We start from the raw sequence: 15771 nt of genomic DNA, 5'->3' as shown, positions 1-15771 counted from the left end.
TAAATCCCCAGTGTACATGCAGCTAGGTCGAAAAAAGCATTTTTCCATTGGCCTATGTACCGTCACTCGTGGTGGTGGAGTTACTACAGTGACAGAAAAACCCCTTCTGTTGCTGTAGTCTGTACTACGGGGTTACAGCAGCATGGCTGTGGCATTGTAGGTATGCTGCTGTAACCTCTGTAGTGTAGACAAGCCCTTAGTTTGCTTGGAAGTGATGATGTGGTATTGGGGGTCTGTGCCTTTAAGGGCTGAACTTCGCAGAAAGAATCAGGGGGAGGGGCACAGAGGCACTGTGAAGCTCTTGTTATTATGCACAGCCAGTTGGAACCAGGCACTGAATAAAGCAGATCTCTTGGAAGCACCTTCAGCACCACTGAGTGATCAGTGAACGCCACACAATCCTTTCAACTGAATGTCTCTCGGTTTCCCAATTATACACGTCATTGATTGCTATGCTACTTAGAAGCTGGATTTGGCCCATAGAATGAATAAGAAGAAAGCAGGACAATAATATTTTCAAAGGCCACTTTTCTCTATTTTTATTCTGTCATTTCTGGTCAAAGATACAGTAGATGGTAACAGATTTTGAAGGAGTGGGGGTGGGGGAAAAGAAGGATCTGTACTTGCTAGCACACTACTACTCTTGTCAATGTTCACTTTTTACTCCATGATTTTCATGAACCCCACGAGGTGTAATCTGCACACTTGCATTATTGAGTTTAAACAAGTTGAAAGCTGTGGATTAAGAAAATTGTGCTTACTAAACAAAATACAATGCACAGAATTTAACTGATAAATAACCAACATCAAGTGTACTGAATTCTGTTCTTTGTTTTTCTCCCAAACCAAGCGGTTTTGTTAGCAATGATGTGCCAATATGTTTTCTCTTTTAACCAGGATACTTTCTTTTACCTCTTACAAGAGAATTTGAACCAGATTTGTTCCTTAATGCTACTGTATTGAAACTTGTGAACCCCAGTGCAGCTGGAAGTTAGTCCAGTGCACAAGTTGTCAAAGCTGTAGGCCTGAACTTTACACTCTGCTTACAGAAAAATATTAATCTTATTCCTGTGTGTGTACTTTGATTACATCCCACAAGGTACTGTAAATGTGTAATTAAAGACAGCAACAAAACTTCTAGAACCAGTAGCTTCCAGTTCGATATGGGTGTTTGGGCTAAGTTGATATAAGTGTACATTCTGCAAAGGAAGAAGAAATTGATGACCAAATCTACCCCAAGAAACAGTTCCTCATGTAACACAGTATGCTGTTCATAAAGGACCAAATTCTGGATGCAACACATAGCTTGTGTAACCAGGTAATGGTAGGGGTGCTGTACTCACCCTAGACAGGCAATTCAGCAGCCCTACCCCAGGGTTGCAGTAGCAGTGATGGGCAACATGACACCATCCCCGGCCTCTTCTCCCATTTTGAGACTAGCAGCCAATGGATTCACATAAATCAAGGATCTGTTCGTTTTTGTTATGCCCTTCCACCAGTGGCGGATTAATAATTTTGCCGCCCCTAGGCCGGGAAATAATTGCCGCCCTGGCCCTGCTCCGACTCCGCCCTTTTCCCGCCCCCATTCCAACCCCCTCCCCAAAGTCCCCGCCCCAACTCCGCCCCCTCCCTTCCCCTATTGGATCCCTTCCCCAAATCCCCACCCCCGGTCCCACCTCTTCCCCCAGCGCGCGGCGTTCCTCCTCCTCCCCCCTCCCTCCCTGCCCCGTGAAACAGCTGTTTCGCGGCGCAAGTGCTGGGAGGGGAGAGAAACAGGACGCGGCGGCGTGCTTGCAGAGGAGGCGGAGGTGAGCTGGAGCAGGGGGGCGGGGCGCGGAGGGGAGCTTCCACCCCTGCAAATTTGCCGCCCTAGGCCTAGGCCTTGTCGGCCTAGGCAATAATACGGCGCTGCCTCCCACCACATCTCAAAAAGCCCCATGCAGGCTCCTTGGGACTTGCTTCCACCAAGCATCTGTGCTGACAATCTACGTTGATGGGCGGCAGTATAGAATCCTAAAATGGAAATCCTTCACCATCATCCCATACAGCAGAATTTCGGTCACAGCTTTGTCAAAGGACCTCTTCATGGAAGGATGGGAGAGGCAGGATTTGACCCCAAATGTATTTGATATCTTTTAAGGAGAGGTTTTTCCATATGACCTTATAAATACTAGTGGCTGAGCTTTGTGACTTTGTTCCCATCCACAACCATTTCAGATTTGGGGACAACTTATACCTTCAAGTCACCGGCACTGCTATGGGTACTCGTATGGCCCCACAGTATGCCAACATTTTTATGGCTGACTTAGAACAACACTTCCTCAGCTCTCGTCCCCTAGCGCCTATCCTCTACTTGCGCTACATTGATGACATCTTCGTCATATGGACCCACGGGAAGAAGGCCCTTGAAGAATTCCATCTGGATTTCAACAATTTCCACCCTACCATCAACATCAGCCTGGACCAATCCACACAAGAGATCCACTTCCTGGACACTACAGTGCAAATAAGTGATGGTCACATAAACACCACCCTATACTGGAAATGTACTGACTGCTATACTTACCTACATGCCTCCAGCTTTCATCCAGACCACATCACATGATCCATTGTCTACAGCCAAACCCTCAGATACAACCGGATTTGCTCCAATCCCTCAGACAGAGACAAACACCTACAAGATCTTTATCAAGCATTCTTAAAACTACAATACCCACCTGGGGAAGTGAGGAAATAGATTGACAGAGAGAGATGGGTACCCAGAAGTCACCTACTACAGGACAGGCCCAACAAGGAAAATAACAGAACATCACTGGCCATCAAGTACAGCCCCCAGCTAAAACCTCTCCAGCACATCATCAACGATTTATAACCTATCCTGAAAAATGATCCCTCACTCTCACAGACCTTGGGAGGCAGGCCAATCCTTGCTTACAGGCAGCCCCCCAACCTGAAGCAAATACTCACCAGCAACAACACACCACACCACAGAAACACTAACCCAGGAACCAATCTCTGTAACAAACCTTGTTGCCTACTCTGTCCCCATATCTACTCTAGTGACACCATCAGAGGACCCAACCACATGAGCCACACCATCAGGGACTCATTCACCTGCACATCTACTAATGTGATATATGCCATCATGCGCCAGCAATGCCCCTCTGCCATGTACATTGGCCAAACCTGACAGTCTCTACGTAAAAGAATAAATGGACACAAATCAGACATCAGGAATGGTAACATACAAAAGCCAGTAGGAGAACACTTTAATCTCCCTGGACATACCATAATAGATTTAAAAGTAGCCATACTTCAACAAAAAAACTTCAAAAACAGACTTCAAAGAGAAACTACAGAACTAAAATTAATTTGCAAATTTAACACCATTATTCTGGGTTTTAATAGGGACTGGGAGTGGCTGGCTCACTACAAAAGCAACTTTCCCTCTCTTGGTATTGACACCTCCTCATCAATTATTGGGAGTGGACTACATCCACCCTGATTGAATTGGCCCTGTCAACACTGGTTCTTCACTTGTAAAGTAACTCCCTTCTCTTCATGTATAATAATGCCTGCATCTGTAATTTTCACTCCATGCATCTGATGAAGTGGGTTTTTTACCCATGAAAGCTTATGCCCAAATAAATCTGTTAGTCTTTAAGGTGCCACCAGATTCCTTGTTGTTCTTATAAATACAGTGCTGTAAAATTACATGAGTTATAAATGATATACTGGGTTAATATGACACTTGTATGTACAGAGTCATGCAGCTAATATCGTGAATGCCATTATGGGAAGGCAGCATGTGTGAAAGAATAACACTGCATTGTTAAACAAAAGCTGGAACACATGGGATGATGCAAGCTATATTAATGCTTCATTTACATAAAGAACAAGTCAGTGACATATGATACATTTATAATTCTCTTAACTTCCTTTTTTAAAAAAATCATTCAGTGAATAGTTTTAATGAACCATCAAGCATCTATATATATTAAAAAAACACCCCTAGTAGCCTAACTGTAAGGTCCAATGAATGCTATCAGTGGAGGGACCTTAATTCACTTAGGACAGACTACATAAAACAAATGAGCTATGGAGAAATGCTCTTTCTGGTTGTGAGTATCTAAGCACTTACAGTATCTCTCATTGGAAAAGCTTATCTTATTCTGGTGGCAGAGATGAGTGAAGAGACATTTCTGGACATTTGTAAGTAGTGCAATCAAACCATGCAAATTATTTGGTATCTAATATAAAGCTCAAACAGCAAGATTTTCAGTATGGAACGAAGACTAGTTCTGTCCAACTCCTGGGTATTGAGTTCGACAATGTTACTTGGATACCAAAGGGCCCAAATTCTGTAGTCTTCACTTAGCCAAACACCCAACATTATAGGGTCTGATCCTTAGTTCCACTGATATGACTGGAAATAGGCCAGTTTGTAACAGCTGAGGATCTGGCCCACCATATGTAAACTTGGAAGAGTATGGAATGTAGTCTGAAAGCTTGAAGCCTCCCACATTGCATTTCTGCTGGACTCAGGTCACCAATACACCAACTATATCAACTGAAACTCATTGAGCCGCCACTTGTGAGCTGAGAACAAACACCTAAGGGCAGATCCTCAGCTGGTGTAAATGGTCATTGCATTCATTTAAGTCAGTGGAGCAATAACCATTTACACCAGCTGAGGATCTGCCCCAGAAACTTTACCAAAGCCAACTTATAACACCCTGCTTGCTTCTTAAATCTTGCATAATCACAAGATCAGTTCTGAATAAGAGTAACTGCCTTTTAAAGTAAAACATGGTTTTCAATGTCTTAAAAAACAATTTTTGAGATGGCTAGACTATCATCTCCCTGCTCCAAGACTGATAGAAAGTCCCAAACTCCATTGGCCTTTTTTATTGGCATATCACTTCTGAAAGTCAGATATAATTCACAGTCCACTATCACTCCTACTGTAGGTCTTTTTCAGAATGTTCTCTTTTCAGGTGTCTTCTTCCTTCAACACCATTTCAGATTATTTTAATCCCAATGTACCAGCCTGATTTTTTCCTGTCATATTGAAAGCTTGCTTAGATCCTCCTCTACTGTTTCTCTTTCCTGACAGATATTTGCCCTGAACCTCATCATCCAAGATTAAAAAAAAAGAAGCCTTACAGCACCACACTAGATACCTCGTCATGCCTTATTATTAATTAGGGGGCAGATTCTAAAGCAATAAAGCCATATTGGTGAGCAGTTGCTCAGATACTTTCAGTTGGAGTACTCATTAGGGGAACTGCTCATCATTAATAGTATGGGCTTCACATCATGGACCAATTTTTGTTTAGCATTGTCCAATAGACAAAGTTATGTCTTTGCCCTGAAGCTGTTACAAGCTAAAAGGCAGATGCATAAAGGAGAAGATGTTGATGCACTGGGAAATTGAGTTTAGTTTGTTTTTTTAATTATAAATTCCGTTTTCTGGGCCTCACAGAAGTGTTTAGAGAGAGAGCTGAAGAAAAATGCTCACTAGCAGCTATTGACTTCAATGGCTTTGGATCAAGCTCGTTCTGATGAGCAATGAGTGCGTTCCACATGTAGGGGGATACAGAACCACGTGTCATTGAGGTGACAAATCAAGCTGGACTTCACAATGATCACTGAGTACCCCCTAAACACCTTCCCACAATGCAATGTTATTTATCATTAATGTAACTCATTGGTTCCAAAAATTTTACTAAGACAACTCACCAGCTGCAGTTTGTCTTTTGCAACCAATGCAGATTGGGGGCATAAATTCATGGGGGCATAAAATTATGGGCCAGTCTCCTCCTCCGCTGCTGCCCCCTCTTCGCTCCATGGCACAGCAGCACCCTTCCCCCAGCACCATAACCCTAATCCATTCCTGGGGGAAGGGGGCTTGGAGAGTGAACTCATCCCACATCTACCCGCCAGGGGCAGCTCCTGTCCTGAGGGGATTGGCCCACCTCCCCACTCCAGGCATTACAACCTGCCACAAAGGATCACAGCATCACTCAGAGTTGCCCCAACTCTCCCTCCATCAGACAGAGGGGCAGCCAGGTCAAGTTTGAATATGCGGTGTTGCAACCTAGCCACCACTCATGATGAGGTGCAGCCAGGCCAAACCTGAATGGCGCTGCGATATTATGCACCCAAGTTGCAGTGTCCAGGGAAAAGAGTTGGGCCCAGATCTGTGGGGCAGGAGCTATTGCAGCAGGGGGAGCTTGCTCTCCAACTCCCCTCCCACCTGGGCCTACAACTCATCTACAAACTTCCCACGACCAACTGTTTGAGAAACACTGATTTAACTACCTCAGGATTTTGTACTGGTGCCCATTGCTGAAGCATCTGAGCATCATGCACATAAAATAGATTGGTAATATTCAAGTCCCTAAGGTACTACATGGAGTCTCTGATTCATGTCCATCTTCACATTAATGACATTATATAACTAGTTTCAGTAGAATTCTGCGTACATGAGCAATTTTTTTTAGTCTCTTTGTTGGCGAGCCTGGTATTGATTTTTCTTTCTAATGGTAACGTGAAGAAATTCCAAAGTACTTCTGACCTCATTATAATTTCCATAAACATACCTGGGCTTTTGTAAGTAAAACTATTGTGTGTCTTCTAATAAAGAAAAGGAGAAACTTTCTGTTTAGAACCATTGCTCCCAGGCAACCTTGAAACAATTCAGAGCCATTTAATGTCTAATTTATTCAAAATAAAAGAATTTTTACGCAAAAAATAGATCCATTATGCCAGGAAAGTAAGTACAGAAGCTACAGCTGCCTAAACAATAGTTATAAAACCCTTTTTTTATCATTGGAGTAAACAAAGCACATGAGCTCTATTGTAGGAATTGTCAGTATCAGCAGTATTTTTTACATCTTGCTTATATTGTTTTCTTGTATTGGCATGCCAACAACAGCTTTTGTAAGCCAGATAAACAAGAGTACAGCTGACAGTAACTCACAAAAGGAAACCTCTCGATCAAATGCACTCAGAGTCTCTATTAGTAGTGGCATTAAAACAATTAAAACATGGAACACAGTTCTCACATAAATACAAATAAGATGAAGTAGGACAAAGATAACATTTTATATGTGAATGTACAGGTTCCATTAGCATCATAATATTGAAGGATTCCTGATCTCCAGAAGCTGCTGGATGTACTTAAAAGTCAGTCTATGACAACAATATAAATACAAGACCCTGATTGCTTAACTCAGTTGCCACCTGTTATTCATAGTACTAGCAGAAAACACTGCTAAATATGCTCATGCTGTCCGAGTGTCCTAAAATACAGATGAACTCTTCCATATAATTGATGTAAGGAACAGACATTATCCAACCAAGTATTCTTCAAAAGGCAAATATTTCTATTTTTTACAATTTAAAAATTGTAAGAGAGCAAAGTTACATTCCAGAAGGGGGTGTTGAATAACTCCTCTCTGAAGAGTTCATTGGGAATTGCAGTTCTACATATAGTGCAGTCACAAGAAAAAGAGGTTACTTACCTGTAGAGGAACTCATATTCTTCAAGATGTGTAGTGTGTATACATATTCCAGAGTTGGTGAATGCATATCCAGGGTGCACATGGAGAATTTTCTCATCAGCAATATCTATCAGGGAGGTGCACACACCCTTCCTCTCCTTGTGAGCTTCTCCAAGGGTATAAAAGGCAGAGCCATCCTGCAACACTGCAGTTCCTTTGCCACCACAAGAGCATGGGACATCAGGACTCTAAAGTAGCAGGGATATCAGTTATTGCACAGGTAAGTAGCCTCTTTATTCTTTGAATGCTAGTCATACACGTATTCCACAGTTGGTGACTCCCCAGTAGTAGCCAGCATTGGAGGCGGGTGAGTGCAGTCTCTATAAATATGAATTGTAACATGGATCTTCCAATTCTTGTATCATCCCTGGCTGATTGCACCAGCGCATAAAGCTTTGTGAGCACATGTATGGATGAAGTTGCTGTTCTTCAATTATCCTGGATTGGCAAGTTAGTTAGACATACCACCAAGGTGGACTGCACCCTCGGGGAATCATAGAATCATAAAAGAGACCTCAGGAGGTCATCTAGACCAATCCCCTGCTCAAAGCAGGACCAACACTAACTAAATCATCTGACTCTGCTGGGCAGCTGTCTGCCCACTACCTGGTAACATGACTTGAGGCACTGGACAATCCAGTTTGATATTCTCTGCATAGACACAGCTTGTCCATTGACTCTCTTGGTGTAAACCAGAAACAGCCTGGGTGATTTCCAGAAGGATCTTGTCTACGTAGAACAATATGACTCTGCATATGTCCAGCATGTGCAAACTGCTCGCCCAGCATGAGGCTTGGGGAAGAACACAGGTAGATGGAGGACATCGTTGATATGAAATTCTGACAGCACCTTAGAAAGAAAACTGAGATGTAGCCTCATGGCTACTTTTTTCCCTATGGATGAGTGCTAGGTGCCTCTGCCATCAGAGCCTGCAGCTCTCCACTCTTCTGGCAGACATGATTATGAAGTGGAAGGCTACTTTCAGAGAGACAAGGCAAAGGGCATTCAACAGTTTCAAGAGGACCAGGTTAAGGTCCCACACTAGGTCCAGATCCTTTACCGATGGCTACAGTCTTGATATGCCTTTCAGAAACCTCTTTGCCATGGGATAGAAGAAAATTAAGAATTGCTTCATAAATACACGGGGCACTGCAGAGAGCCCAAAGGTCAACACCTAATATTGGTAGTAATTGTTATCACACACAAACTCCAAGAAGTGCTTCCATGATGGGTATACCACAGTTATGCATCTTGAGGTCAAGGGCACCATACCAGTCTTTCTGATCTAAGGAGGGGAAGATGGACAGAAAGGAGACCTTCTTAAATCTGAGGCATTGAAGGCTCTCATGTTGAATATTGGATGAAGCTCGCCTGTCTTCTTGGCAGTAATGAAGTCCCTCGAATAGAACATCCTTTGCCTCATGCCCAAAGCAAGGAAGGACTGCACTTCTTTTTTCAACCAGGCTCTTGAGGAGGGGTGCTTAAAGAGTGATGTGGAAGGCTTCAGGTGTGCGGGGGAGGGGGGGAGGGGAAGGAGAGGAACTAAATGGCATTGTATCTCTGGACCACCTCCAATAACCAGTGGTCTGAGACTATGCTGGACAAAGCATGTTGGAAGTGAGTCAGACAGTTACCAAGAGGAAGAGAGGGCAAAGACCGTGGAATGAATGGTATGCCATCCTTGAACAGTGAGCCAAATTTACTGCCTGGTCAGTGCTGAAGCAGAGTGAAGCAACTGATAGACCCCTGGTGGACTTCCTTCTCAAAGGCCTGTGCTTGTGGCCTGGGGGCTCACATGGCACATGCCAGAAGACTGACAGTTGCAGAACTGGTTGTGGTCTGAAGTACCTTCTTCTGGAGGATAGATCCCCAGGGTTCTGGGGGTGGCACTAGATCTTTTAAAGGATCTCATTATCTCAACGGTCTTCTTGTGGAAGAGTGAGCAGCCTTAAAACAGCAGGTCCTCAAACGTTGTTTATAACTATTTAGGAGGAATGGCACATCGTGACCACTGTTGTCAATGCCCTTGTGGCCGTGTTTGCCACGGCCACCTGCAGTGTGGTTCTGGCCACTACATGGACCTTCCAATAGGACAGTCTGGAAATCATCCCTGCAATTTTTACAAATTTTTATTGAAAAGCACTCCATATTTGCCACAACTGCCTTGTAGTTCAATATCTTCATTTGGAGGCTTAAAGCGGAGTAAGCTTTCTTGTCAGCAAGTTGAGGTGCTTCATCTCCTTCTCTCTAGGGGTACTGATGGGTTCACTCATTGGCCACTCACCCTGATCCTGGGAGCAGATAGAACTGGTATCCACAATTCAAGAATGAGGTTGATAAATCAGAGAGATTCAGAGAAGAGCCACAAGAATGATTAAAGGGCTGGAAAACATACCTTATAGGGATAGACTCAGAGTTCAATTTATCTTATCAAAGAGAAGATTTAAGGGTGACTTGATCACAGTGTAAAAGTATTCACACACAGAACAAATATTTAATAATGGGGTCTTCAGTTTAGCAGAGAAATGGCTAACACGATCCAATGGGTGGAAGTTGAAGTTAGACAAATTCAGACTAGATATAAGGTGTAATATTTTTAAAACTGAGCGTAATTAACCAGTGGAACAATTTAACAAGGGTCATGGTGGATTCTCTATCACTGGCAATTTTTATATCGAGTGGATGTTTTTTGTAAACGATCTGTTCTAGGAATTATTGTGGGGAAGTTCTATGGCTTGTATTACACAGGAGGTCAGATTAGATGATCACAGTGGTCCGTTCTGGCCTAATATTCTGTGACTCTGTGACTGTGATATCTGGTAGTCAGGATCTGGTACCAACTGTCTGCTCATGTGGACACCTATGCCAATGATACTGGTGGTTCTGGCCCCTCATTGATCAGGATCACTGTGTGTTCCCATAACAAGAGTAGGATATCAAGGAGATTGTGCAGCATATCCTGCACCTCCTCAACAGGTATCGCCAAGGCCACTACTACCCAACTCATGAGGATTTGGAACATCTTGTAGTCCTCAGGAATGGTAAACTAAGTGATCTGGTGCCAGGGCATCATCTAGAGATGATGAGGTCATGGCCGGAACTGTCCGTCCCTCACCATGGACCTTTTGCACGAGAGCAGCCCACTCATTGCTGTGGTCTGTGGCATGGATCCAGTCACTGGTGCAGGGGTTATTGTCTGTGCCACAAGTATGGTGGAAAGGCCAGTCTTGAGGTAGTACTGAGCTCCTCAGGGGGTCACATGCTACACACACAATGATGATATCGCACTGGACCCCATGATGTTTGGTACCGGTAGTCCCCAGGATTGGGCTGAGTTGGTAAAATACTATGCCATCAACAATGGATTTGCTCTTCTTATTCCCCACCATGAGATCAATACTGCTGAGTCTAGAAATCTGACCAGGGATATTTAATGGCTTTCCTGCCAGTCAGAAGATGAGAGGGAACAATTCTCCAGGAATGGTGGTACTCACCTTGTTAGTGTAGGGGAACCTGGCTGAATGGTGGAATCAACAAAGTCACTGGGTCCAGGAACCTGGGCAGCATCAGGGATGAATTTGGCTCCAGTAGCCACATGGGCTCCATCTCTGCCAACATGTCCTGAAGTGGTGGAGTGCCTGCAAATTGCTGCGGAGGAAACCATGCTGGAGCCAATGCAGGAACCAATAGAATGCCCAGCACCAGAATCAGGCTTCTATCCAGTACCATACTAGCTGACCTTTTCTCCAGTTGCCTCAGTGCTAATGCTAAAAGACTGTTGAGGCATCAGGCAGAGCAACTATTATGTCCAGGGCTGCTCAGCTATTACTGGCTCTGGTGTTCAGGGAAGTTTTCCTAAGTTTTGAGGCACCTTTAATGTCCGACAGCCTAGTGATCTTATGTAGCCTTGAAGTTGGACCTAGAAAGGGTAATTTTCATCTCTTCTCCTTCGAGGACCTATGGTCCCTGTCTGATCTGTATCTCTGCTTCCCAGAGGAGGAAGCTGCAGACTTGAGTGTCCCTTCAGCCAGTTTCAATGCTGAAGCCAGGGTTGATTTTAACAGCCTCCAGTCTCCCAAAGATGCAGACACCTGGAGCTAGGAGTCAGAGACCAGCCTCATCATTAGCTCCATAAGGAAAGCCCTCAGGTGCACCTGCCTCAAGCACCTAGTCCTCTTTGAAAAGGGCCTGCAGATTTTACAGTGCTCTGTGACATGTCCCTCAGTGAGGCAGAACAGAAACCTTGTGTCTGTCATTCAGAGGCATGACTGCCTAGTAGTTTGGGAGTTCTTAAAGACCTGGTCATCCCTGGCCACTAATACTGCCAGTGACCACATATTCTGTAGACTTAAATGAACTGCTAAACAAGCAGTTGCTAACACAGAGGTAAATCCTGACAAGAGTTGATCTGACATGCACAATAGGCAGTAGAGAAGGAACTGGGTGTGGTGGGGCAGCTCTGCCCTCTATATCCTCACACAGTGCATCAGGAAAGGAAGGGTGCATATACTGTCCTGATAGATAGTGCTGACTAGAAAATTCTCTAGTGCATGCACACTGGACGTGCATTTGACAGCTTTGGAATATGAATACAGACTAACACTCAAACAATGTAAAGATTCAAAATATCATGCTTCAAAAGGACATCCAGATCCGAAATTTGGCACCTTAGCAAGAAAATGCCTATATTGTGTTTCTAAATTCTGATTTAAGAATTCAAATTAGGATCTAGATGTCTTTCTAAAAGGTGCCCATTTCTGAAAATTGGACCACAGTGTTTATTACTATAATACTTATATGCAATATTTAGAAATAGTAATAAAATAATTTGGGCTCTTTTTACCAAAAGTAAAATAAAAGTATTACAACTTCCTAAAAATCCATGTTTACGGATGTTTATTAAGTGATTAATAACAGAAAAATAAAATGCCATACACCTCTACCCCCTATATAATGCGACCCGATATAACATGAATTCGGATATAACGTGGTAAAGCAGTGTTCCGGTGGGAGCAGGGCTGCGCACTCCGGTGGATCAAAGCAAGTTCGATATAATGCAGTTTCACCTATAACGCAGTAAGATTTTTTGGCTCCCGAGGACAGCACTATATCGGGGTAAAGGTGTATTTTAAATATCTGAGAGTGCACATTTGTAATCAATTAAACAATTTATTTATGAGATTTTATATGGGGTAAACATTTGTATGGTTAGCAATATACCTTCATTATTTAATGAAACTGAACATCTAATCCACTAGAATGAAGCATAATTCCATGGCTTTAAAAAGATTAATCAATTTTATCTGCATTTCTCTCACCTTCTTGTAAATATGTCTTAGTACTAGTTATAACACTTTATAAATCTGAGAATATAATCATCACCATCATCAGTCTCTGGATAATTCATATTATTCTCTAATATGACAACTAAGGGCCTGATCCAAAGCCCACTTAAGTGAATGTGAGTCTTTCCATTTCTTCACTAGGCTTTGGTTCAGGATCTAGATATTGTACATTGAGTATTCTCATCAGTAGCTCTGGATAATTGGGTCTTTGTTTATACCTGGTCTATTCATCTGACAAGAACAAACTCATCTGTACAATGCCAATCACAACCAGGCCTAGAGATATTAGGCTTAAGACTGTATGTAAGAAAGGAAGGGCTGCACAGAGCATTGGCACAATCACAGTCCTTGACCTTGGAGTCTCCATGGGCTGCACAAGATAGGGCACTCCTACAGACTGCTTAAATCAGGGGTAGGCAACCTATGGCACGTGTGCCGAAGGCGGCACGCGAGCTGATTTTCAGTGGCACTCACACTGCCCAAGTCCTGGCCACCGGTCCGGGGGGCTCTGCATTTTAATTTAATTTTAAATGAAGCTTCTTAAACATTTTAAAAACCTTATTTACTTTACATACAACAATAGTTTAGTTATATATTATAGACTTATAGAAAGAACTTCTAAAAACGTTAAAATGTATTACTGGCACGCGAAACCTTAAATTAGAGCGAATAAATGAAGACCCAGAACACTACTTCTGAAAGGTTGCCGACCCCTGGCTTAGATGAACTTTCACAGCCAATACCTTCTCATAGCTCAGTTCACTAACCTTGTTTTATACTGTGTTGTAGTCATGCTGGTCCCAGAATATTAGAGACAAAAGGTGGGTGAGGTAATATATTTTATTGGACCAACTTCTGCTGGGGAGAGAGACAAGCTTTGGAGCCTACACATAGCTTTTCTTCAGATTTGAAGAAGGACCTGAAGAAGTTGGTCTAATAAAAGATATTACCTTACCCACCTTGTCTTTCTAATAACTTTGTTTTAGTCATGCTAGCTACATGGGAAACAATTAGAGATCACGCATTAACTCCACTACCAATTAAGCCCTACCACTGAAATACTCATTCTCTCTGTCAAATTCTGTGCAGAAGTGTGACTTACCACTCTTGCGGCATAATTATGCCTCAGCTTACATAAAATTGACACCAAAAGTCAATATTAATTAATATAACAACACTTTCCTCATCTTATTTGGCTATCTCCCCGCAGTGCTAGGGAGAACATTCATCGGTACTAGGGTTGCCAATTTTCTATTTGCAGAAAACCAAACACCCTTGCCCTGCCCCCTGACTCTTCTTTCCCCGAGGCCATGGCCCGGCCCTGCCCCTTCCTTAAGACCTCACCCCTGCTCACTCCATTCCCCCTCCTTCTGTTGCTCGCTCTCCCCCACCCTCGCTCATTCACTCATTTTAACTGGTCTGGGGCATGGGTTGGGGTGCGAGAGCTCCGGCTGGAGGTGCAGGCTCTGGGGAGGGGCCAGAGATGAGGGGTTTGGGGTGCAGGAGAGGGCTCTGGGCAGGGGGTGTTGGCTCCAGGATGGGGCCCGAAATGAGAGTTCAGGGTTTGGGAGGGGTCTCCAGGTTGGGTCAGGGGAGGGGTGAGGGATGCGGGCTCCGAGCAGCACTTACCTCAGGCGGCTCCCGGAGGCGGCAACATCTCCCTCTGGTTCCTAGGTAGAGGCATGGCCAGGTGGCTCCGCGCACTGCCTCTACCTGCAGGTGCTGCTCCTTCAGACCCCATTGGCTGCAGTTCCTGGCCAATGGGAGCTGGGGAGCCGGCGCTTGGGGTGGGGAAGCACGTGGAGCCCCCTAGATGCACCTCCACCTAGGGGCCGCAGGGGCATATTGCCACTTCTGGTGAACTGTGTGGAGCTAGATAGGGAACCTGCCAGCCCCGCACCAACCGGACTTGTAACGGCCCAATCAGCGGTGCTGACCAGAGCCACCAGGGTCCCTTTTTGACTGGTTTTCTGGTTGACTTAATTGGTACCTCTGCAGAGAATATAGAACTGTCACATGACTCATATGCCAAGTTGCAAAGATATCTTACAGTGCTAGTAATCACAGCTGGCTCCCCGCTAAGGCCTATCATAGTTCAGGCCATAGCCTCTGAAGAAGTCTCTGGGACTATCAAATAATTTGACTGCCAACTAGCTCCCTAGACTGCCTTGTTCTTTTGCAAATCAAGAGTTTTATTTGATGAATACACCATACAGGCAATCTTACCACTTCTGCAACAAGAAATCCATTTTTATGTACACAGTAGCATGAAGGCTATTGACAGCTCCCTGTGGTAGTAAATGAATGGGGGCAAGAAGGCTGGCTGCAGGAGCTCCATGGACTAACTATTTTTTTATATTAATCTGTGGATTGCTGCTAAATCCACTTCATGGTTTACTATTTCATTGTTATACACATATACCTTGCATAACTCCACTCAACTGAATCACAGTAGATCTCAGCAAGGCAACAAAAATCATTAGAGTTAGGTTGAGCTGTGCATAGTGGATAATGACAAATTAAAATAACTAAGATTCAGTAGCATGAAAAAAATATTAGATGGTATTTAATTTGGGGGTGAAAAACTGATCAGAAAAATGACACTTAACATACATTAGGAAATTATTTTCCATTGAGATTAATGGCAGGTAAATTTCAAGCACATAAAAAGAAATAAATTTTCTCATATAACCCGAAAACTCCACTGATTTCAATGCAATTGCATTGTCTTACCCTCGGGCTGGATGTGGTTCAAATAGTATAGCTGGATTTTAAAAGGGGGTTGATTATTTTGTGGCCACTAATAAGCTTTGTAGTTACATGTGCCAAAATAGTAGCAATGAAATCTCATAGGGGGA

General features: G+C 43.6%; 1 protein-coding gene across 24 annotated transcripts in view; it reads right to left on the bottom strand.

The window, feature by feature from the left end:
• The window catches only part of NRXN1 (neurexin 1), a 1214702-nt gene that overhangs the window by 873203 nt on the left and 325728 nt on the right, over positions 1-15771 (bottom strand). For 4 of the 24 annotated variants that reach the window (XM_065401747.1, XM_065401749.1, XM_065401763.1 and 1 more), the window contains exon 7: positions 7657-7677. The exons of the other annotated variants lie outside the window; for them this stretch is intronic. In XM_065401747.1, the coding sequence (XP_065257819.1) occupies positions 7657-7677 (21 nt within the window). The remainder of the gene's footprint in view (positions 1-7656; positions 7678-15771) is intronic. 24 annotated transcript variants of the gene reach the window in all.

The sequence above is a fragment of the Emys orbicularis genome, chromosome 3, assembly GCF_028017835.1.
Source record: "Emys orbicularis isolate rEmyOrb1 chromosome 3, rEmyOrb1.hap1, whole genome shotgun sequence".
NCBI classification, from domain to species: Eukaryota; Metazoa; Chordata; order Testudines; family Emydidae; genus Emys; species Emys orbicularis.
Note: the sequence above shows the minus strand (reverse complement) of the source record. Positions and strands in the feature narration are given on the sequence as shown.